The 23,455-nt window shown below is 43.2% G+C and overlaps 1 protein-coding gene across 1 annotated transcript in view; it reads right to left on the reverse strand.

Annotated features, from left to right (window-relative positions):
* Positions 1 to 23,455, reverse strand: part of GTF2H1 (general transcription factor IIH subunit 1) — a 1,328,232-nt gene that overhangs the window by 364,627 nt on the left and 940,150 nt on the right. The window contains exon 12 of the mRNA XM_044059405.1: positions 20,354 to 20,471. Coding sequence (XP_043915340.1) covers positions 20,354 to 20,471 — 118 coding nt within the window. The remainder of the gene's footprint in view (positions 1 to 20,353; positions 20,472 to 23,455) is intronic.

Below are 23,455 nucleotides of genomic sequence, written 5' to 3' on the forward strand. Positions count from 1 at the left end.
TAGTATTGTTATTACACATCATTTTGAATAAAGTGGAAAAAAGAACCAGAAAAAAAATAAAAATAAGAAAAAATGTATGTATGATGATGGAAACAAAATATACACAAATTTCAACTGATTTAAAATGGTATTTAAAACCAATTTGTAGAATAGAATAAAATACAATTAGTCATGTAAACAATGTGGCAATTTTCTAAGTTCCAGTGCACTTTTAATTGAACAGTAGTTTAGTCCAGCCTTCCTAAAAGAGTTCAGCTTTAATTGCCACATGAGTTCATGTTTCTCCAGAATATTCGGGATGTCTCCTTCAAGATCACCCATGTCTATGCGATCCAGGATCTGGAACTTAAAACCTGTGTGTCTTTTATGAAGAGAAAGGTGTTTGGCTAGTGCATTATTTTTACATCCAGAGCGGATTTCTGACAGATGACATGAAATCTTATGCTTGAGTTTATTTACAGTCCTGCCCACATAGAATGCATCACATTCATTGCACTGTGCCCTGTAAATTACTTTTTTAGTGTTACATTCACCCCCTGCACTGGTTTTAATGATCTTCTTTAAATAAGGGCAATAAAAACTATCACCTTGCTGTATAAATATACAAAATGTACAATTAGTTTCACATCTTTTAGTGCTTTTCTCACATGGTCTAGGTTTAAATTCAACAAAACTTCCATATATATATATATATATATATATATATATATATATATATATATATATATATATATATTTAGAAAGCTTGTGAGGAAATTATTACTCTTATTTTTGTTTTACTTGGATAGCTTGTCTGTGTACTTAATAAAGGATTTTCGACTGGAAACAGACTGCCTGCCTTGCTTGGATTACTTTTGAATACTTAGTAATGCTGTACAATTATATATTTTCTATTATTACTTTTTGTTTTGTTTTGTTTTGACTTAAGACGAGTTTATGTTCGCTACTTCCACTACTATTGTCTGATCTGATTAATATACAGTGGTTAACTAGAAATATATGGACTGAAAATCTTTCACACAGAGAAGTTTCTTACGTGGTTTTATTTTTGGACCCACTACACTTTAGTGGGTTGTTTTAAGACTTCGGGGATACCACAGAGATTACTTGTTTTTTTAGCATTTTGAATTTTGGGATTACCAAAAAGGTATTTAGACTAGAGAGGTCCAGGATAGGATGCCAGGAATGGTCTCTTCTGGGTACCAGGAAAAGTCTTGAATAAAAACCCTGTCTCCTTTGTTCTGCTGGGACAGACTGAGTAGCCCTGATACTTAGAAGAGAGAGAACCTGCTGTTGGTTCTCCGCCCACTGATTTGGGGGTAGGTCTGGCCAACTGTTTGGATTTGGTAGGGTGTGGAAGTGAAATCTGTATCCTTGGGAAACTATATTCAAAACCCATTTGTCCTGGGTAATGAGTTCCCAGTTTTTTGCATGCAAGGCAAGCTTTCCTCCTAAGGAAGCAGGCAGTTGAGCAGGGCTTGGAAGGGTTAAGGTTAAGCCATTGTGCCATTTTTCTGTAGGGAGGTGGCTTACTACAACCTGCTTTGGAAGTGGCAGCCCTCCACTGCTTAGGCCTGTATGTAGCCTGAGACTGTAACCTAGGTGGTCTGCTGTTCCTGGTTTTAGACTGAGAAGGACTGGAAAGGACCAATTCTTTGAAGTCCAATGCCTACTAAATCTGGGAGGCTGTACTTGTAGGAAATCTTTAACAGTTTGCATAGATTTAGATTTTTCCTCCATCCTTTTGACGACGACTTCTGCTTTGTTGCCAAACATGCGGTCATGGTTTAAGGGAGCATCCAGTAATTTAGCTTTAACATGATCTGGCAAGTTTTGCTACTTAAGCCAAGCATGCCTTCTAATTACAGACCTAGTGACAGCAGCCCTGCAAGATGCTTCTAAAGAGTCAAACCACATTGCAAAGTATGTTTACCAACTTGTTCTGCACAATGCATTAAATCCTGTAATTCTTTGTGTTCAGCACAGTCTGGAATCAACATCATTTTCTGTTAAAGTAGTCCCATAATATGCTGCTGGTACTTTAACATATGAAACTGGCAATTTAAAGCCCTAATGGCCAAACTAGCAGAATTGTATACCTTCTTACCCCCATCTGTCCAAGGCTCTAGAATCTCTATCAGAAGGAGAAGGATTTTTGGCAGTAGTAGCCTTAATGCCTTTTGGTCCTTGGGAAATGGTCTGGATCCGCAGTAGGATTCTTGAAGAGGCACTTGTGAGAGTCAGGTACTCTGTAATACTGGTCAGGTTTTCTGGGAGCTGGAGGTAAAGTGTCTGGGAAAAGGCTAGATTCCAAGAAAGCATCATCTACATTGTCTAGAACAGGAGGGATAGCTAAAGGCCTGTGATGAGGAAGAAGTAAGAATTCCATAAGCCTCTTTTTGGAGTCAGAGTAATCCTGGCTTTCCAAGTGGAAATGCTCCCTAAGAGTGTACAAGGGTTCTCCAAAAGAAAAATATTCTGGAGGGAAAGCAGAGGGAATGGAATCCTCTGCATCAGAATCCTCATAGGTAGATAAGAGCAAATCCTGGTAATCAGAAGGAAAGTACAGTTGTGTACACTTACCATAACTGTAGATGTTCGAGTGTATTCACTGTTGCAGTCATTACATTTGGCTAATCTGCTGGCAGGTTGCCCTCAGTTGGCCTGATTAACAAAGTCTTGGGTCCTGCGTCTGTAGCTGTCCCTTCTTTCATGACGTCAAGTCGTCAGGGATATAAAACATGCAGCCGATGCCATTACATCAGTTTTTCTTGCCCCAGTGTCAGGTGTCCCCCTAATGGGGAGCAAAATAAAAATTAAAAACACAAAAATATACCTCAAACCAAAAGCAAATACACCAAAAAGGCTTTTAAGCATAGTAAAAGAAAGTAGAGGTGTAGTAAGAGAAAAACAGGGGGCTGGAGGGAGGGTAACTAGGACTGCAACAGTGAATACACTCGAACATCTACATTTATGGTAATTATACACAACTGTACTATGTTCTTCGTGTTTCACTGTTGCAGTCATTACATTTGGATAGATTCCCAAAGTTATGGTTGGGAGAATGGATTTATACAGCATTAGGACCAGCTATAAGGCCTTGCAAGACAGCAGCGGCAAAGCCAGCTCCGGATTTAGAGAAAATTGGTAAATGATAATGCTTGGTGAAATTATGAACTGAACTCCAGGTAGCAGCTTCTAGAATATCCCTGGTAGGAACACCTCTGAGAAAGTACAGTTTTGTACCTACCATAAATGTAGATGTCCGAACTGGATAGCATCTGCAGTCATAACAAATGGGTTGTCCTGTCGTCAGGCAGCCCTTCGGTCGGCCGGATTCCAAAGTCTGGGTCCGGCTTCGGCTGATGTCGCACTTCACCCGACGTCATCTCTGCTGGTCTTCGGGTATAAAGGCATCAGCCGACGCCATTTTCCTCAGTGTTTCTTGCCCCAGATGCCAGTTGCCCTCTTGGAAGGCTAAATTTTGGATAAATGCCAATGTTTCCAAAAAAGTAGAAGGCAAACACAAAAAATAAGCATGTATGTACATATATACAAACAAATACACCCTAAGAGACTCCCCCCCCAGCTAGCTATTAGGAGGGTAAATATCCTAGGAGTACCACAGAGGGGAAGGAGGGAGGGTAATCCTGACTGCAGATGCTATCCAGTTCGGACATCTACATTTATGGTAGGTACAAAACTGTACTATGTCCTTCATGGATGCATCTGCAGTCATAACAAATGGGTAGAATACCATAGCCAAACTAGGGGAGGAGGAAGAAAAATTATGGTGTAGTTAGGATCCCTTGCAGTACAGCAGTGGCAAACCCTGCTCGGGATCTAGAGTATAGAGGTAAATTATAATGTTTGGCAAATGTATGCACGGAGGTCCAAGTAGCTGCCTCAATAATGTCCTTGGTTGCCACTCCTCGTAAGAAAGCTGTGGTAGTGGCTGTAGCCCTTGTAGAATGAGGTCTTATGTTCTGTGGAATTGGTTTTCCATGGTAGGAGTAACAGAATCTTATGCAATTTCCTATCCATTTGGAGACTGTCTGTTTGGAAATTGCTTTTCCTTCCCTTCCTGTTGCATAGGCTACAAAAAGCTGGTCAGTTTTTCTGTTACTTTTGGTTCTGTCCAGGTAGTAGCGTAACTGTCTATGTACATCCAAGGTATGCAGCATTCTTTCCCCCCTGTTTTGTGGATTGGGAAAGAATGTAGGTAGGTGGATTGCCTGGTTTAAAGACACTCTGGATACCACCTTAGGCATAAATGTAGGATTAGTTCTCATGGACACCCTATCTTGATGGAAGATTAGGAAGGGTTGCACTGCCATTAAGGCCTGTAGTTCCGAAACCCTCCTTGCTGAGGTAATTGCCAGTAGGAAAGCAGTTTTCCATGACAGGTGTTGTAGATCTGCTGTTGCTGCTGGTTCAAACGGAGGGAGTGTCAACTTTTCTAGCACAAAGTTCAAGTCCCATGCTGGTAATGGTGGTTTCCTAGGAGGTTTTACATTCTTGATCCCTCTGAGGAACTGCCTGAGTAGAGGATGTGAAAAGACAGGTGGATCAAAGCTGTAATCTGCTGAAATAGCTGATGCATATATCTTGATGGAGGAATAGAACAGGCCTGTATGTAGAAGCTCTGCCAAGTACTCCAGAATGTTAGCAATATCTATGTTCGACACATCTTTTCCTCTTTCAGTACTCCAAATGACAAATCTTTTCCATTTTCCTGCATAGTTCCTTCTTGTTGAAGGTCTGCGGGCTTCAAGGATAATGTCTTTAACCCTTTGGGAAAGGTCTGGGTTAGTTGCTGCTATGTGATATTCCAGGCAGTCAGTTGCAAGGTTTTTAGGTTTGGATGCATGATGTTGTAGTTGTTCTGAGTTAACATCAAAGGCATCAGGGGTATTGACCACATTTTCTCCCGAGACATGCTCCTCAGCAATGGATACCAGTGTTGTCTTGGCCAGTTCGGAGCTATCAGGATTATCCTTGGACGTTCCTCTTTGATTTTCAGTAGTACCTTGTGCATCAAGGGAAGAGGTGGAAATGCATATGCTGTCAGGCCTTTCCAGCTGAAGGATAGAGAGTCCACCTTCCATGCAAGTGGGTGGAATGTCCTTGTGCAGAATTTTTTGAGCTGGTGATTGAGTGGGGAAGCGAATAGATCTATTTGTGGCATTCCCCATTTCTTTGTGATGGCCTTGAAGATGTCGGTGTAGCATCCATTCGTGAGCATCCGAGGTGGTTCTGCTTAACATGTCTGCTAGGGTGTTCTCTTTTCCCGGCACAAATATTGCCTGTAACTGGATGTTGTAGCTGAGAGCCAGATTCCATAGGTCCAAAGTCATTCTGCATAGGGGGTATGAATGAGTGCCTCCTTGTTTGTTGATGTACCACATGACTGTGGTGTTGTCTGTCCTTATCATCAAATGGCCTTCTTTGAGGAATGGTCTGAATTTTTGGATTGCCAGTTTTACTGCCAGAATTTCTTTTTGGTTTATGTGCAGGTGCAGCTGGTCTTGAGTCCACAATCCTTGTATGCATTTGTCCAGCATGTGCGCCCCCCATCCTAGGTTTGAGGCGTCCGTTGTGATGGTTTGGCTTGCTCGAAAGTTGTGGAAGGGTAAGCCTGGGTTTGACTGGCATGCTTGAGCCCACCATAGGAACTCCTGTTTTAGGCATGGGATTAGTGGTATTTCTGTTTCTAAGCTGTGCCTGTGCTGAGACCATAAATTCTTTAGGTACCACTGTAGCTTTCTCATATGCAGTCTGGCATGTGGGACCAAGATTATGCATGATGCCATGAAGCCCAAGGCCTGCAGAACTTTTCTTGCTGTTAGTTTGTTCTGCTTTGTTAATGCCAAGAAGTAAAGAGGGAGCTCTTTTTGTTTTTCTGCAGTTAGGAATGCCATTTGTTTTACTGTGTCCAATTCCGCGCCCAAGAATGTTCTTGTTTGGGATGGTATCAGCCTTGACTTTTGTAAATTGACTGTGTATCCCAGGGCTTGTAGCAAGTAAATGACCCTTTGTAAATCTGTTGTCAGCTTGCTTTTGTTGTCCACTTGTAACAGGCAGTCGTCCAGGTATGGATACATTTGGATTCCCTGTACTCTGCAGTGAGCGATTACTGATGCCAGGCATTTTGTGAATACTCTGGGCGCAGTAGATAAGCCAAAGGGCAATGCTGAGAATTGATAATGCTTTGATCCTGCAAGAAATCTGAGGTATCTTCTGCAATTTGGTCGAATGGGGACGTGCAGGTATGCCTCCTTGAGATCTAGAGTTACCAGCCAACACTCCTTGCCCAGCATGGGAAGAAGTTGCTGTAGGGTCAGCATTTTGAATTTTGGGACAATGATGTATGTGTTTAAGATGGACAGGTCGAGAATAGGTCTCCAACTTTTCTCTTTTCTTGGCACTAGGAAGAGTCTGGAGTAGAATCCTTTGCCCTGTTCTGTTATTGGTACTCTTTCCACAGCTCTCATCTTTGTTAATTCCGCTATCTGCTGCAGAGCTTCTATTTTTTGATTTGGAGGCAGGTTTGGCATTCCTCTTTTACTGGTAAGGTGTGGAAGTGGAACCGTAGCCTTGGTCTATGGTTTGCAAAATCCACTTGTGTTTTGTGATATAGTGCCAATTTTTAGAAAATAAGGCTAACTTTCCGCCTAATGGTGCTGCTATTTGCTCCCTGGTAGGCGGAGTCAGAGCCAAGTCACTGTGATGGTCCTGTTGCAGTGGCAGTGGTTGTGTCTGTGCCTCGTTATTGCCTTGCCACTGTCGCCTCTGTAGGCACCTCCTCTGGATTGATTTCTGCCTCTAGAGCGCCTATTCCTGCCCCTTTGGGATCTTGTGGAGTCAGGAAAGGACCAATTTTGGCAGGCCAGTTCCTGCTAAACCTTGGGGCTGAACCTGTAAGAAATCTTTAACTGTTTGTACAGATTTTGCCTTTTCTTCCATTTTCTTCATTACCTGCTGGGCAGGTGTACCAAATAGACTGGCCTTATCCATAGGAGCATCTAATAGCTTTGCTTTAACATGATCCGTAAGACCTGTTCTTTCAACCATGCATGCCTTCTTATCACTGTGCCAGTCATGGCTGATCTAAATGAAGCCTCCAGTGCATCATAGCCACATTTTAAGGAATGGTTACTAACCTGTTGGATGTTATTCACCATTTCTAATACATATTTCTTATCTAAAGATTCATCAGAGGACAGTTTTTAGTTAACTGATCAAGCATAAACTCTTGGTATTGGATCATATGAAACTGACAGTTTAAAGCTCTAGCTGAGAGAGTAGCAGAGGTGTAAACTTTTTCCCCATCTCTAAGGACCTGGATTCCCTTTCAGAAGGAATAGGGTTTTTTGCTGTGGTCGAGGCTACTGCCTTAGGCCCCTGGGATATAGTTTCGGGGTCTGCAAGAGGGGCCTTGTATAGGTGGTGATGAGTGTCTGGCACCCTGTAAAATCTATCTGGTTTGGCAGGGGCTGGAGGTAAAGAATCAGGAGCAGTGCAGACATCATTAAATGCATCATCCACAACAGGCAGTACAGGAGGTATAGCTAAGGGCCTATGTTGTGGTAAGTGCAGAAAGGTCCTAAAGCCTTTTCCTTGAATCTGAGAAATCTTGTCCCTGCCATTGGAATTGTTCTCTCATGGCATGTAAGGTTTCCCCAAAGGAAAATTCCTCTGGTGGAGAGGCAGCTGGAATGGATTCTTCAGCATCGGAATCTTCATAAGTAGAAAAAGGAGCCTCTGGCTGGTCTGTAATGTCTGAGTCATCCGCAGAATCATCAGAGGACACTGGCTCGGGGGGCTCTGCTCTAGGTCTCTTTTCTGGGGGCTGAGAGGCCCTGTCTGGGTGAGATTGGGATCCCCTAATTAAGGATATTAAATCTTCTGCCAGAGTAAGCATTTGTGAACTAGAAGTGGGCCTGTGTGAGGGAGGCTTAACAGGCACTGATTTAGCAGATTTGGCTGCTTTAGCCCTGGCAAAGGCCTTAATAGACATGGCTGCAGGAGGCCTAGCAGCACCACGTGCTGGGGTAGAGACATCCAAAGGGATGGTGTCTGATAAATCACTAGGAACCACAGTTGTAGGCAAAATTTCTGAGGCCGATTCAAGTAAGGTAGCAGGAGCCTCAGTAGTAGTCATGGATTCGCTGAAGATTGACCAGTTTTCTCGGTTTCGATGAAACCGAGACACTCATGCTTGCTTAACCGTGGTTTCGCCGAAACCGCGGACCGCGAGTGTCGGTCTTTTCTTTGCTTTTAACAATTTGGGTAGTCGGAGGATCCGACGGCATAATGTACGCAAAATCTGAGCCGAAAACTGTTGAGCAAACTCCGACCGATGCCTAAGCGTCGTCGGTTGAAGGAAGCACAGGCCGAACAGGCTGCTACGTCGTGGTCTGGGCCTAAGCAAGGCAGACAGTAAGAGTGGAAATCTTTATGAGGTATTTGTTTCCCACAAGTTAAACAGTTATTGACTTTTTCTGACATCGGCTGAGGCAAGAAAGAGTCCCCAACGGGTACTTAGCTTTTTAGATGTCTTCGAAGTAGTATTCGGTAGTAGTAGTCTCTGGATCTGACCGACCGGCACTTGCGAACAGCTTCTGCTTCGTGCGCCACGCGCAAGAAAGACTGAGGAAAATGGCGTCGGCTGATGCCTTTATACCCGAAGACCAGCAGAGATGACGTCGGGTGAAGTGCGACATCAGCCGAAGCCGGACCCAGACTTTGGAATCCGGCCGACCGAAGGGCTGCCTGACGACAGGACAACCCATTTGTTATGACTGCAGATGCATCCATGAAGGACATAGGCTGCAGAAGAAGATGCAGCCCTGGTGGAATTAGATCTGATCCCCTGGGGGATAGGTTTTCTACGGTGCTTATAGCAGAAATGAATGCAATGGCTTATCCATTTAAAAATAGTTTGTTTTGAAATAGGCTTTCCCTCTGCCCCTGCAGCAAATGCTACCAGCAGTTGTTCAGATTTTCTTAGAGGTTTAGTCCTGTCCAAGTAGAATCTAAGTTGTCTGTGCACATCCAATGAATGCAGAATCCGTTCCCCTTTGTTCTGTGGATTGGGAAAGAAAGTTGGCAAATGAATGGACTGATTAAGAGCCACACTGGATACCACCTTGGGCATGAAGGACGGATTGGTCCTGAGTGACACCCTGTCCGCATGAAAGATGATGAAAGGCTCCACTGCCATAAGGGCCTGTAACTCAGATATCCTTCTAGCTGAAGTGATTGCTAGAAGGAAGGCTGTTTTCCAAGAAAGAAATTTTAAGTCTGCAGTAGCAGCTGGCTCGAAAGGAGGTAGAGTGAGTTTCTCCAATACAACGTTAAGGTCCCAGGCAGCGGTTGGAGCTCTCCTGGGTGGTCTCAAGTTTTTGGCCCCTCTGAGGTACTGCTTGAGCAGAGGATGAGAGAAGAGGGGAGGTTCTGTGTTAAAATGAGCTGAAATGGCTGAGGCATGGATTTTAATGGAGGAAAAAGACAGGCCCCTGTGAAGCATCTCAGTTAAGTATTGTAAAATCTGAGGTAAACTGGGCGCTGCTGTGCTCATCCTTTGAGATTGATTCCAAGCACAGAATCTTTTCCATTTGTCAGCATAAGATTTTCTAGTAATAGGTCTTCTCGCCTCCAAGATGACATCCATCACAGATTTGCTGAGAGATGCAAAGGGTGAATTTAAGTGATTAGCCAAGCTGCAAGGTTCAATGTTGGGAGCTGAGGGTGCAAAACTTGGTTCTCCTGCTGAGACAGTAAGGAAGGTGTCTGAGGCAGGTGCCATGGAGAAATTTGTGACACACTGCGCAGGAGTGGGTACCAGTGTTGGCGTGGCCAGTCTGGAGCAATCAAAATCATTCTTGGTTTGTCCTGTTTGACTTTTAGCAAAACTTTGGAGAGCAGAGGCAGTGGGGGAAAGGGCGTAGACTGATTGTTTTTTCCAGCTGAATGGCAGAGCATACACTTTCCAGGCTTTTTTGTGAGGAGTCCTTGTGCAAAATTTGTCCAACTGGTAGTTGTGGGGGGAGGCAAATAGATTTATGTCTGGGCTCCACCATTTGCTTGTCAACATGTTGAAAATCCGTGGTTCCAGTTTCCAATCATGTGGGTCCATGAGATTTCTGCTTAGTCCATCTGCCAGTGTACTCAGTTTTCCTGGCAGGAATTGAGCTTGTAGTTGCACTTGGTAGCTTAAGGCCATGTTCCACAATGCCATGGCTTGTCTGCAAGAGGAGGTAGGAATGTGTACCCCCCTGCTTGTTTATGTACCACATAACCGTGGTGTTGTCCATCTTTACAATTAGTTGTCCTGGATGAGTGTAGTCCTTGAAGGCTGTCAGAGCATTCTGTACAGCTAACATTTCTTTTTGATTGATATGTAGGTGCATTTGATTTGGGTTCCATTTGCCCTAAATGCACTTCCCTGCCAGGTGAGCCCCCCACTCCAAGCGTAGGCAAGGTATGATAGGAATCATTGTTTCCAGGCTGTGACAATGTTGACTCCATAGACTTTTTGAGTACCACTGAAGTTTCCTCATATGCAGTCTTGCATATGGAATTAGAAGAATGCAGGAGGCCATGAACCCCAAGGCTTGCAGTATTTGTCTTGCAGATAGCAGGGTTTTTGTGGCCACTTGTTTGAAGTAAGTTACCACATGAATTTGCTTTTCTGGCATGAGGAAAGTCATCTGGGCAGTTGTATTCAAGCTTGCACCCAGGAATGTAATCTGTTGAGAGGGTACCAGTTGTGATTTCTTTTCGTTTAAGGTGTACCCTAGACACGTTAGAACCCTTTTTACAAATGCCAGATAATTTATAAGTATGGCCTGGTTTTCTGCCTGAATTAGACAATCATCCAGGTATGGATATATTTGAATATTTTTTTGCCTGTAAAATGCAATTACTGGAGCCAGGCACTTTGTGAATACCCTGGGCGCAGTAGACAAGCCAAAGGGCAGTGCAGAGAACTGATAATGCAAATAGCCTGTTTTGAAGCGTAGGCATCTTCTGCAAGATTCCCTGATTGGGATGTGCAGGTAAACTTCTTTTAAGTCTAGAGTTGCCAACAAGGCATCTTTGCCTAGCATAGGAAGTAACTGGTGAAGAGTCAGCATCTTGAATTTTGGAATACCTGGAAAGGTGTTTAGAATAGACAGGTCCAGAATTGGATGCCAAGATTTGTCTTTTCTGGGTACCAGGAAAAGCCTGGAATAGAAACCTTGTCCCTTTTCCTATTCTGGTACCGGTTGAATAGCCCCCATGTTTAAGAGGAAAAGTACTTGTTTCTGAGCCTCTGTCCACTGATTTGGGGGCAGGTCTGGCCACCCGTTTGGTGTTGGCAATGTGTGGAAATGAAATCTGTATCCCTGGGACCCTATATTTAAAACCCATTTGTCCTGGGTTATGAGTTTCTAGTTTTTTGCATGAAGAGCAATCTTTCCCCCCAAAGGGGCGAATGAAAGGTAAAAAGGAAACTCATTGAGACTGTTTACCACAGGGGGGTGTCTTGTTATTTCCAGATTTGGAAGTGCATGCCCCCCATTGCTTAGTTCTGAAAGTCCCTTGGGACTGAAACCTGGTGCTTTTGGTGTGTCTGGGTTTGGTTTGAGTGGATCTGTAAGGAGCTGGAAAGGAGCAATTCTTAGTAGGCCAGTGCCTACTAAATCTTGGAGGCTGCACTTGTAAGAAATCTTTTATAGTTTGCATAGCTTTAGCTTCATCTTCCATCTTTTTTTAGAACTTCTTCAGCCTTATTGCCAAACAGGTGGTCCTGATTTAAAGGAGCATCCAACAATTTTGTTTTAACATGATCAGGCAGAGATTGCTCCCTAAGCCAAGCATGCCTTCTAAGCACAGACCCAGTAACCACAGCTCTGCAAGAGGCCTCTAAAGAATCAAAACCACATTGCAAAGTATGTTTTCCAACTTGTTCAACAAAATGCAATAAATCCTGTAAATCTATTTTCCACACAGTCAGAAATCAACATAATTTTCTGTTTAAGCAGTCCCATAACATGCTGCTGATATTTTAGCATATGAAATTGGCAGTTTAAAGCCCTGATTGCCAAGGTTGCAGAAGTATAAACCTTTTTACCCCATCTATCCAGCACCCTGGAGTCTCTATCCAAAGGGGTAGGATTTTTAGCAGTAGAATCCTTAATGCCCTTGGGCCCCTGAGAAATGGTTTCTGGATCCGCAACAGGATTTTTGAAAAGGAACTTGTGGGACTCAGGAACCCTATGGTATCTGTCGGGTTTACTAGGAGCTGGAGGCAGGGAATCAGGAGCCATACTGGATTCTGAAAACACATCAACAACAATGTCTAGTACAGGAGGTATAGCCAAAGGCCTATGCTGAGGTAGAAGAAGGAAATCCCTAAGCCTCTTTTTAGATTCAAAAAATTCCTGACTTTCCCAGTGGAAATGCTCCCTAAAGGTATGTAAATTTTCCCCAAAAGAAAAATCCTCTGGGGGGGAAGCAGAGGGAATAGAATCCTCTGCATCAGAATCCTCATAAGTAGGCAAGGACAAATCCAGGTCATAGGAAGAATTAGAAGAAACAGAGTCCTAATCAGAAGATTCATAGTCAAGGTCAGTCCTAAGCTTCTTAGAAGGGGGGGGGGGGATTTGATTACCCCTGATTAGAGTAATAAGATCTTCAGCCATTTTGATAATTTGTTTTATAGGCATAGGGGCCTGAACATGTGGCCTGGGCGTTGGTTTTTTAGACATAGATCGAGATTTAGGCCTTAGAATAGAAGGTGGAATCAGTTTAATATGCAAGAATGTAGGCCTGAAAACACCCTCAGAAGCCGGTGCCTGCACAGCGGCTCTGGACCCATCCAAGGTAGAGACATCCACGGGTTCTATAGGTGAAGCATCTCGCGGCATACCGGACTCCGAATGGGTTTCAGTAGAGGCCTGCGAGTCAGAAGTAGCGGGTATCAGGGGCTGTGAAAGCGCCTCACTGCGTACCAGCGAACTGGCGACTGGCTTAGGAGAAGAGTCGTGGGTAGTTTTGGACCTCAACGGCCTGTCTCTTTTTCTTTGCGTTTTTTCGGAATTCCATTAGTTGGAAGGCTAAACGATGTCATTTCTGGATAATTAAACCGAGAACCAAAATATTTAGAGGCAAAAATGTACTGACGACAGATAGTGCGCTTATTAAATAAAGCACAAAACCGACAGCAAGGTACATCATGATCAGGGCCTAGGCAAGGAATACAGTACAAATGAAAATCTTTATGAGATATTTGCTTCCCACAAGTAATGCAATTATTAACTTTTACTGAGATCGGTAAGGAGCAAGAAAAGGTTTCCTCAACGGGGTACTTAGCTTTAAGTTGAACACTTTGGTTCTGAAACTCAAAAACAAAAATTTCAGTAGTCGGCCGACTGGCACTTGCGAACTGCTTCTGCTTCGGGCACCGCATGGCAAGAAAGACTGATGTAATGGCGTCAGGCATGTTTTATACCCCTGATGACCTGACGTCATGGAAGAAGGGACAGCAACCACCACAGGACCCAAGACTTTGTTAATCAGGGTGACCCTAGGGCAACCTGCCAGCAGATTACCCAAATGTAATGACTGCAACAGTGAAACACGAAGAACATCAGAAATATCAGATTCCTGATCAGAAGAATCAGAAGGAAAATCAGTTTTAGGTCTCTTAGAGGGGGAAGACTGGCTTCCCCTAATTAAGGTAATGAGGTCTTCAGCCATTCTAAGCATTTGTTTTTTAGGCATATGGGCCTGAGCATGCAGCTTGGACGTCGGTTTTCTAGGCGTGGTGCGAGTTTTAGGCCTGGATGAAGAATATGGCGTCGGTTCAAAATGCAAGTCTGTAGGCCTGAATATACCCTCAGAAGCCGGTGCCTGCACAGCAGCTCCAGATCCATTCAAGGTAGAGACATCCACAAGTTCCATAGTCGAAGAAGCATCTCGCGGCATACCGGACTCTGAATGGGTCTCAGTAGAGGCCTGCGAATCTGAAGTAGCGGGTATCAGGGGCTGCAAAAGCACCTGAGTACCGACGGACTGGCGACTAGCTTAACGGAGGTGTCGTCAGCAGTTTTTGACCTGTGTGGTCTGTCTCTGTCTTTATCCTTACATTTTTTCGGAAGATCGGTAGTAGGATGGCTTAACGAAGCCATTTCGGAGTACGGATACCGAGCACCAAAATAATTTGCTGCAAAGATAGCTCGACGATGAATAGTTCGGGGTTTGAACAAGGTACAAAACCAACAGCGAGGGATGTCATGGTCTGGGCCTAAGCAAGGAATGCAGTACGAATGAAAATCTTTATGAGGTATTTGCTTTCCACAGGTAAGACGATTGTTAACTTTTATTGACATCAGTTGGAGCAAGAAAAAAGATCCCCAACAGGGTACTTATTTTTTTTTGAAGACTTCGGTTCTAAAACTCGAAAAAGAAAATTTCAGGTGTCGGCCGACCGGCACTTGCGAACTGCTTCTACTTCAGGCACCGCATGGGCAAGAAAGACTGATGTAATGGTGTTGGTTGCATGTTTTATACCCCCTGATGACCTGACATCATAGAAGAAGAGACAGCATCCGATACAGGAATCCAAGATTCTGGTATTCAGGCCGGCTGAGGGCTACCTGTAGGCAGATAACCCAAATGTGATGACTGCAACAGTGAAACACGAAGAACATTTCCATTGCTTAGATCACTGCATTCCCTGGGTCTGCTGTCTGGGGGGGGGGGGGGGTTTGCTTCCCCTAGGTCTTGTCTGAGCTGGCCTGGAGGGGGCCAGAAAGGACTAGTGCTTGGAGGGGCAATGCCTACTGAACATAAGAGACTGGACCTGTACGAAGTCTAACTGTCTGCATAGATTTAGCTTTTTCTTCCATCTTTTTTAAGACCTCTTCTGCCTTGGTGCCAAACAAATTATCTTTGTTCAGTGGTGCATCCAATAGTTTTGATTTGACATGGTCTGGCAAGGTCTGTTCCTTAAGCCAAGCATGCCTTCTAAGTACAGAACTAGTGACTGCTGCCCTGCAAGATGCTTCTAGGGTATCAAAGCCACATTGTAATGTGTGTTTAGTGACTTGGCTTGCAAAATGCATAAGCTCCTGTAATTCTTTATTTTCTGCACAAGCAGAAAAGGTAGATATTTTTCATTTGAGGAGTTCCATGGTATGTTGCTGGTATTTCAGCATGTGGAACTGACAATTTAGTGCTCTAATAGCAAGAGTTGCAGAGGTGTATACTTTTTTACCCCATCTGTCTAAAGCTCGGGAATCCCTGTCCGAGGGGGTGGGATTCTTTGCTGTGGTTGCTTTTATTCCTTTAGTTCCTTGGAAGATGACCTCTGGGTCAGCAGTAGAATTTTTGAAAAGGAAATTGTGAGAGTCAGGTATTCTGTAATACCTGTCAGGTTTCCTGGGAGCAGGAGGAAGGGTGTCAGGAGTCAAACTGGGTTCCATAAAGACATCATCTACAACATCCAAGCCAAGAGGAATGGATAAAGGTCTGTCCTGTGGTAAATCTAAGAATTCCCCAAGTCTCTTTTTGGACTGAGGATAGTCCTGACATTCCCATTGGAAATGCTCCCATAAGGTATGTAGGGTTTCACCAAATGAAAAATCCTCTGCAGGAGAGGCAGAAGGAATGGATTCCTCTGCATCTGAATCCTCATAAGCAGATAGGGGTTGAATGTCTTCATATTCAGAAACCTCTGAGTCATCGGACTCCTGGTCAGACAAAACTGCTGAGGACAAGTCTCTTCTTTTTCTTTTGGAAGGGGCTGGCTTCCCCTAATAAGCATGATAAGGTCTTCCGCCATTTAAAGCATTTGAAGTTGAGGCATGGAAGCAGGCGCCTGAGCTTGAGTCATCTTTTTTTAGGCGTAGTTCATACCCTGGGCCTTAGAAACTCGGTAGTTTTGGAAAGAACTGAAGAAGCAAAAGAAGTCGTAGGTTTCTGTCAAGTACCGGTAGTGCGAAGAAACTCCTCGGAAGCCAGTGCCTGCTCAGCGGCTCTGGAGCCATCCAAGGTAGAGACATCCGCAGGATCCTTAGTCAAAGTAGAGTCTCGTGGCATACCGGATTCCGAATGGGTTTCGGTAGCAGCATGCGAATCCACAGAAGCGGGCATCAGGGGCTGCGAAAGCTCCTCACTGAGGACTGGCGAACTGACGACTAGCTTAATGGAAGCGTCGTCAGCAGTTTTGGACCTGTGTGGTCTGTCTCTCTCTTTATCCTTACGTTTTTTCAGAAGATCGGTAGTCGGTTGACTTACCGAAGCCATATCGGAATACGGTAACCGAGAGTGAAAATATTTAGCTACAATAAGGGCCTAATGATGTACAGTTCTGGCGTTGAACAAAGCACAAAAGTAATAGTGAGGTACGCTGTGGTCTGGGCCTGAACAGGTGATGCAGTAAGAATGGAAGTCTCGGTGTGGTATTTACTTTTCACAGGTGAGCCAATTGTTAACTTTTTCTGACATCGGTTAGAGCAAGAAAAAAGGATCCTCAATGGGGTACTTAGCTTCAGAAGACTTCAACTTCAATTCGGAAATGAAACTCAGCTAGCGGCCGACTGCACTCGTGCAAACTGCTTCTACTTCGGGCTCCTCGGCAAGAAAGACTGATGTAATGGCATCAGCTGCCTGATTTTATACCACTAACGACCTGACGTCAGTCCTGGAGAGACAGCAACCAACGCAGAAATACTAAGCCTCTGGTATTCGGGCTGACTGAGGGCTACCCCTGGCAGGATAACCCAAGTGTGATGACTGCAATAGTGAAACACAAAGAACATCAAACGTTTTTTTAAAATACTCTTGAATATATATACATTACCCCCCCCCCCCCCCCAGTCAGGTTTCATAACCCGTATGTTCTTATCTTGATAAAGCAACGTTAACAATTAAGAAAAAAGAAGCTGGGAACAGCACACCAAAACCGCACTTTATTGATCCACAAAAAAGCCACAAGTAATCCACAAGGTAAACGCTTTAACTCAAGACAATGCGTTTTCGTCAACATGTATTAAGACTTCCTCAGACAAATGAATGTTGTTTGATTAGTCATTATATACTAAAATTAAAAAAGAATAGCCAATTGGGACAGTTGCATTTTGTTTAAACCAATGACAAACATGAGAAACAAAAGGGCTTATTACATAAAAAAGCTGCATGTAATATGTAGATATCCTAAAATTTTGTTAAAACCTATTCTAAAATTTTAAAAAACTTTTTGGTTGTTCAACCTAGAGTTGAGTAGACAATTTCTTTATTTATTCCCATAGATAAATAAATAAATAGTTATAAATAAAAACCTCAATTAAGTTTGTATAGTAATGTAGGTATAGGGACTGTGTTTTTGATCAGGGATATAATTTGAACAATGGCGCCACCTGCTGTTCTTTTGTAAAACATTGTTGGTTCAGCTTATAATTTTGCTGCTCTCAGTTTCAATACAGGAGCTAGGGAAATACATTCATTAAGACCTGGTAGTTTGTTGGCTTCAAGTAACAATTGCCAACATAATTCCTTGTACTCAAGCCAGTCTTCCGTTAACAATTAATTTTCAATCACACTCAAGTTGTGAATACGGTCTTTAGTTTTAGTATTCAGGTAATTTCTGATCTCAAAATCACACAATTTCTCAAATAAAACTAAAGGAAGAACAGTGCGTGGGTTAAAAATGCTATCTCTTTTTAGCACATAACTTACATTGTCATGGTTAAACATGCATGAAAAATTAAGGGATGTGATAAACCGAAAGTCCAACAAAACACTATCTGTTTTAGCTCGACAAGTAGGGACAAAAGTGTAGCCTCTAACTCAATACTTCAGCATGCTCAGTTTGATACAAATTGTCTGTAAATTTAAAAACATGAAAGTCACCTGTTTTGTTTGAAATTACTACTGGAACTTCATTTGAAACATTTTCACCTCTCTGTCCATGTTTCGCGGTCCGTACTGCTTCTGCTGCTACCTATGGTTCCCTTGGTTGTAGTTTTTCCTCTCCTGGTTCACATTGTAGTTCCCTCTGTTCCTCAAATGCTCCAAACACCTCAAGGGCTCCGTCCCTAAAGGGGTGTCGTTGTTGCTGCCAGAATACATCACTTCCTCCTTATTGCCATGCTGTCCATCACTAAATGCCTGGTTCTCATTGGTCTTCTGTGGTTGGGGGTAGACTCGCCCCTCATTGTACTCAGTTCTATCCCTTTCAAGTTTCTTTTCTTTACATTTACTAATGTCTCTCACAATGCTGTCAGTTTTAGTGTATACATTCAAGTAGTATGTTTTATAAGTAGCAAACAGTGTCTTTCTTAATCACAGTCTCTAAAGTGTTTGCTTCAGCAATGAGCTGCTCAATTTCACACTGGTTATGTTTAATTAGCAGCTCCAACAGTTCAACACCTTGGTTATTAAAATGTTCAATGAGGTTGTGGTTCAAGAGAGAACCCTGCAATAAACCAGTGGGATATTTCCAAGATCTAAAACCCCCGGGTATCTGTTTACGCCTGACACATTCCACCAAATAAGCATTTTCTACTTGCAGTTTATGGCATTTAGTGAGCACATGGTCAAATTTTGAAATAGATTGTTGCAAGGTACCATTATGTGTGGTTTCTGTAGTGTTAAATTCAAACACCTGATTAAACCACCCTTTAAGGTCTATGGTATTAGTACCTACTTCAGAGGGGTTTCCATCCGGGTTGTGTAGAGGTTCAAGGTTCACATCCTGATAACTTCTGTTCATTAGGCAGTTAGGAGTATGATTAAAGTAACAGTCACTACTGGGGGCACTGTCCCTTTGAATGTAGTGAATTTGAACATTAAGTTCTTGCACAAGTTGAGTTAAGATGTTAATACTCACCTGTAATTGCCCCAGCAGTCCAGGGCCACCACATTAGCCATGCATAGAACAACTCCAAATGCAAAACACAAACCAGGAACAACAACTTACTAACATCTTAACTCAACTCCCATTGGAAAAGACATTTGGGCAGAGTATACCAAAGACTCAGCCCTAGAAGAATCATTCTCATCAGAGGAATCCTCAACTCTAATCCTTTTTTGGAGAGAAACTAGAGAAAGGGAAGGAGAAGGAAGAGAAACTCCTGTAGACTAAGGGCCATGAAGGCATTAAACAGTCCTTGTGAAAAGCCTTGCCAATCAGTGGATTGTTCCTGAGGAGAAAGAGAAGAATTCTTAAGTTTTCTGCTTTTTCTTCAGTGGAGCATCCATATGGTGGAAGGACGAAGGACCCAGGACCCAACGTCGGCTTGCATTCGACAATATTGCTCCGAAACTCCTCACGAACCAGGATTTCCATAATATTTAGAGGGCCTTCAGAGACAATGAGCCTAGGTCCCTCCCATGTCAGAAACGGATGACTGCATATCCCCAGAGGATGTGCTAGCAGCATTCTTTGCGGTCTCCACAGTGGTACCCATGGAAGAATCACCAGCTACCTCTGAACAGGTCTCTGGGCCAACATCAACCTCGGCAGAAATGTCCAGAATTGAAGGAGAAGCAGAAATTTCAGGCCTACATTTCATGGCCTTCTTTGGAAGGGCTCCCCTGAAAGACCCGATGCACTTTCCATAGCGTTGCATGCTAAATGCTTAAGATGTTGGTTCTCTACATATAGATTAAGATAGGTGAGACGACTACGCAGGGTCTTTGGGACAAAGGCCTTGCAAATAACACAGGAGGTATAATCGTGGTTAGGGCTTAGGCAAGAGAGACACAGATCGTGGGAATCCTTGTGTGGAATTTGCCTTCCAAACTGATGTCATGTAACCACAGCAAAGAATAGTAGCACAAAAAAAGAGTAAGAAAAAAAACCAAAAGGGTACTTATCTGAATTGGAATCTGCAACTTTGCTGACAAGCAAATGAGTGGAGATGATATTCAGACTGGAGGCAAAAAAGTTGTAGAGAGGGCAAGTGTCGATGTTTGCTATATACCCGAAGTCACTATATGACAGACGTTGGAAGGGATCCTATGCACGTACCTTACAGAAGCCTTAGACTTCTGTATACAGGCCGGACGTGCAGGGCAGCCTGATACAGACTCCCTCATGTTATGAATACTGGAACATAAGAATAGAAGGACATCTTTATTTCCCATTTTCTGTTTAATGCAGATAATACAAATGATATGAGGTGCTGTTATCATCACAAAATGGAACTTGAAAACCTAGTTTACCTAGCCCTACTTTACTTCCTTCTCTATTGGAAATACTCAAAGAGGAAAACAGTACCAAGATCCCAGGTAAAACTGCCCAAAGTTACATAAATTAGCAGTGCACTGCATGGCTTTCTAAAGAACCTCATCATACCTGAGTGAGTTGTGGAATGTAGCTGGCAACTTCTTGTCTAATACAATTGAGTGAGTTGATGATGTCCTGGCTGCTTGCATAGTGCTGGGACTGTACTGGTGTTGGACCATGAAAATACCTAAGTGAAAAAGAAAGGAAGTGAACAATGACATTTTGAAGTGAAGAATGCAGATTAGAGTAGAATTTACCTGTCACACCTGAGCTAATGCATGCTGCTTCTAGCACTCAATTTGCTGGCAGTCTAGGTATCACAGCAAGTATATGTATTGTTTTGTTTTAGCAGGTGACTGTTTCAGCCCTCCAACCCAAATATTACCTATCATCAAATGAAATCCACAAAATCACACCACTGTTCAGCATATAAGCAAATTATTCAGTCACTCATTCATTCTCCAATTACAAGTTTAATTTAACTCAGGGTCATTTGGGGATCCAGAGCCAATACTAATACTCAGAGTACAAGGCAGAGAAAGTAGTCCCAGGATGACTCCGGTCTACCTCATGAAGCCTAAACATATATATATATACACACACACACACACACACACACACACACACACACACACGTGACCCGCAGGCCTACAGACAATTTCTGAGGATTGGCAATTCATCCATGTCATATATTTAAGATGTGGGAAGAAAGCAAAACACTTAGAGAAAACCCATGTTGACACAGGAAGAAATACAGATTCCATATAAAAAGCAACCCACCCCAGAACTCAATCAGCAATGCTAATGAATTTGTCACCCACTGGAAGACAGGACTTATGTAGCAGCTGGTACAACCCTGCCTCTCCTCTGCAATCAGCCAGCATTATCACATATGGAGTAATGCAACCTCCCTAGAAGTTAACCCTCAACCAGAAAACAGACCTCCAACCAAAGTCCCACCCAACATCCCAAATCCCAGTAAAAATACCCTTCTACCTTTTGCTCAAGGGCACAGCCCAGACAACTCGATATTTCAATATTTTTCTATAGAAGTACTTGCTCAAATAGTGGTTCCATTTAACTTAACACAACCATACTGTCAATAGCAAAGCAGCACTCCAACAGTATCAAAGTTTAACTGTGGACAACAGCAACAATGTACAATTTGATCCAGTGTTTTTGTAGGGCAACAAACCCCCTACACCCACCCCAAAGACCTTACACAAAACTCTTGAGGATGCACAACCTTGAAAAAGAGCAAATACAAGTATTTTTCTATACAGCATTAGTGCATTTTTTGAGCTGCTGTATTTAAGGTTTGTTTGTTTGTGTCTTTCGGCTTTTCTTGGTTAGGGGTCTCCACAGCGGAACTCGGTCCGCTAATGATTGGCAGTAGAGTTTTACGTGCTGGCTTGCCGGGCCTAATGCACAACCTTCAAGGAAGGAACGCCCATTCATGCATGTCACCACACAGAAGACAGCTGCTGTATTTAAGGTCACATGTCTAAAATTCTGTCCAGCAAGTGTCTGAAAACAAGCTTTTCTACTACTGCTTTCAGGTAAGTGTTGAGTTCTAGGGGTAGGCCGGGTGACACATTTTGCACAGGTTAGTGTACACAATGCAACCACAGAAAAGCCTTGAGACTAGAAAGGAGAAGCAAATTCTTGACAAAGAGGTGGGGAACAAAAAATAACTTCTATATAAACTTCCTAGCATGTAGTGATATTTTTGATATATATGATCTTGTGATTGAAGAAGAGTGAACTGCTAAGAATAACCTATTAGTACATTTAGCTCTTCTGTGCACTCTTGCCTTGTTTTCATTTTTTGACAGGATAACACTTGTGGTCTGACAGCAGCTGCTGCAAAACAGTGGTTTTAATTTTGAAAAAGCCTAATATCAGATTAGAGTCTAACTTAGTTCTCAAGTTTTTTAAACTTTCCCCGTATTTCTCCTGGGATTAACACAGATTAAAAATACAAAAAAGGCTACAACGTTAGTGGATATGCAAGAATTTATCTTCTCTGAATTTATTCTGGGGACACAGGAGACAGGCACTTCTGGGTTGGGCAACAGCCCTACTGTCTACTTGTTTCCATCTGGGAATCCCAGTCAGTCCTCCCACTTCCCGTTGAGTCTGGCAGTAGGTAGAGAGCCAGCTTTCTGGTCCTGGAAGGAGTCTTGCTCTCTTAACCACTGGGAACATCGCTCTGCTCATTAGTAGCTCATCCCAACTCATTATTGCGGACTTCCATGGGGGAGCATTCCTCTGCACTCTGGATTTCCCCTGGCTTTACTGGTGTTAGGCAACATGATAGCAAAGGCTTGGCTGGTTTGAACTCCACTGGGTAAAATCTAAAGCTCCCACGAAATGCCACTCTTATGGTGAGCCGCAGTCACCTTCTTGCCCCCTGGATGGGCATGCCAGCAATGGCTCACACTAACACCCACCACCCAACGTTGACAGCTGTTGCTTAACTCAGATCATCTGTGGCACAGTAAGGACATTACCCCTCTACTCCCCGGTGTTGGCCGATCCACGGAAGATCCTTAAGAGGCTTCCTTGCTATTTTGAATAATTTTGCTTTAACATGATCAGGTAAACTCTTTTCTTTTAACCAAGCATGCCTTCGAATGACAGAACCTGTAACTGCAGCTCTGCAAGATGCCTCTAATGAATCAAAACCACATTGCAGAGTATGCTTTCCCACTTGTTCAGCTGCATGCAATAAATCCTGCATTTCCTTATTGTCAGGACACTCTGAGCTTGTAAGCATTTTCTGTTTTAGCAAAGACATTAAGTATTGTTGATATTTAAGCATGTGAAACTGGCAATTTAAAGCCCTTACAGCTAAAGTAGCAGAAGTGTAAACTTTTCCCCCCATCTATCCAGTGCTCTAGAATCCCTATCAGAGGGAACAGGGCTTTTTGCAGTAGAATCCTTGACCCCTTTGGGACCCTGAGAAATAGTTTCTGGATCAGCAGCTGGGTTTTTATAAAGAAATTTATGAGAATCTGGAACCCTATAATACCTATCTGGCTTGACTGGTGCAGGGGGTAAAGAATCAGGAGTCAAACTGGATTCAGAAAATACATCATCAACAATATCCAGTACAGGGGGGAGAGAAAGAGGCCTGTGCTGAGGCAGTAAAAGAAAGTCTCTGAGCCT

Source organism: Protopterus annectens, chromosome 17.part0, assembly GCF_019279795.1.
Source record: "Protopterus annectens isolate FY-2018-M chromosome 17.part0, PAN1.0, whole genome shotgun sequence".
NCBI classification, from domain to species: Eukaryota; Metazoa; Chordata; order Ceratodontiformes; family Protopteridae; genus Protopterus; species Protopterus annectens.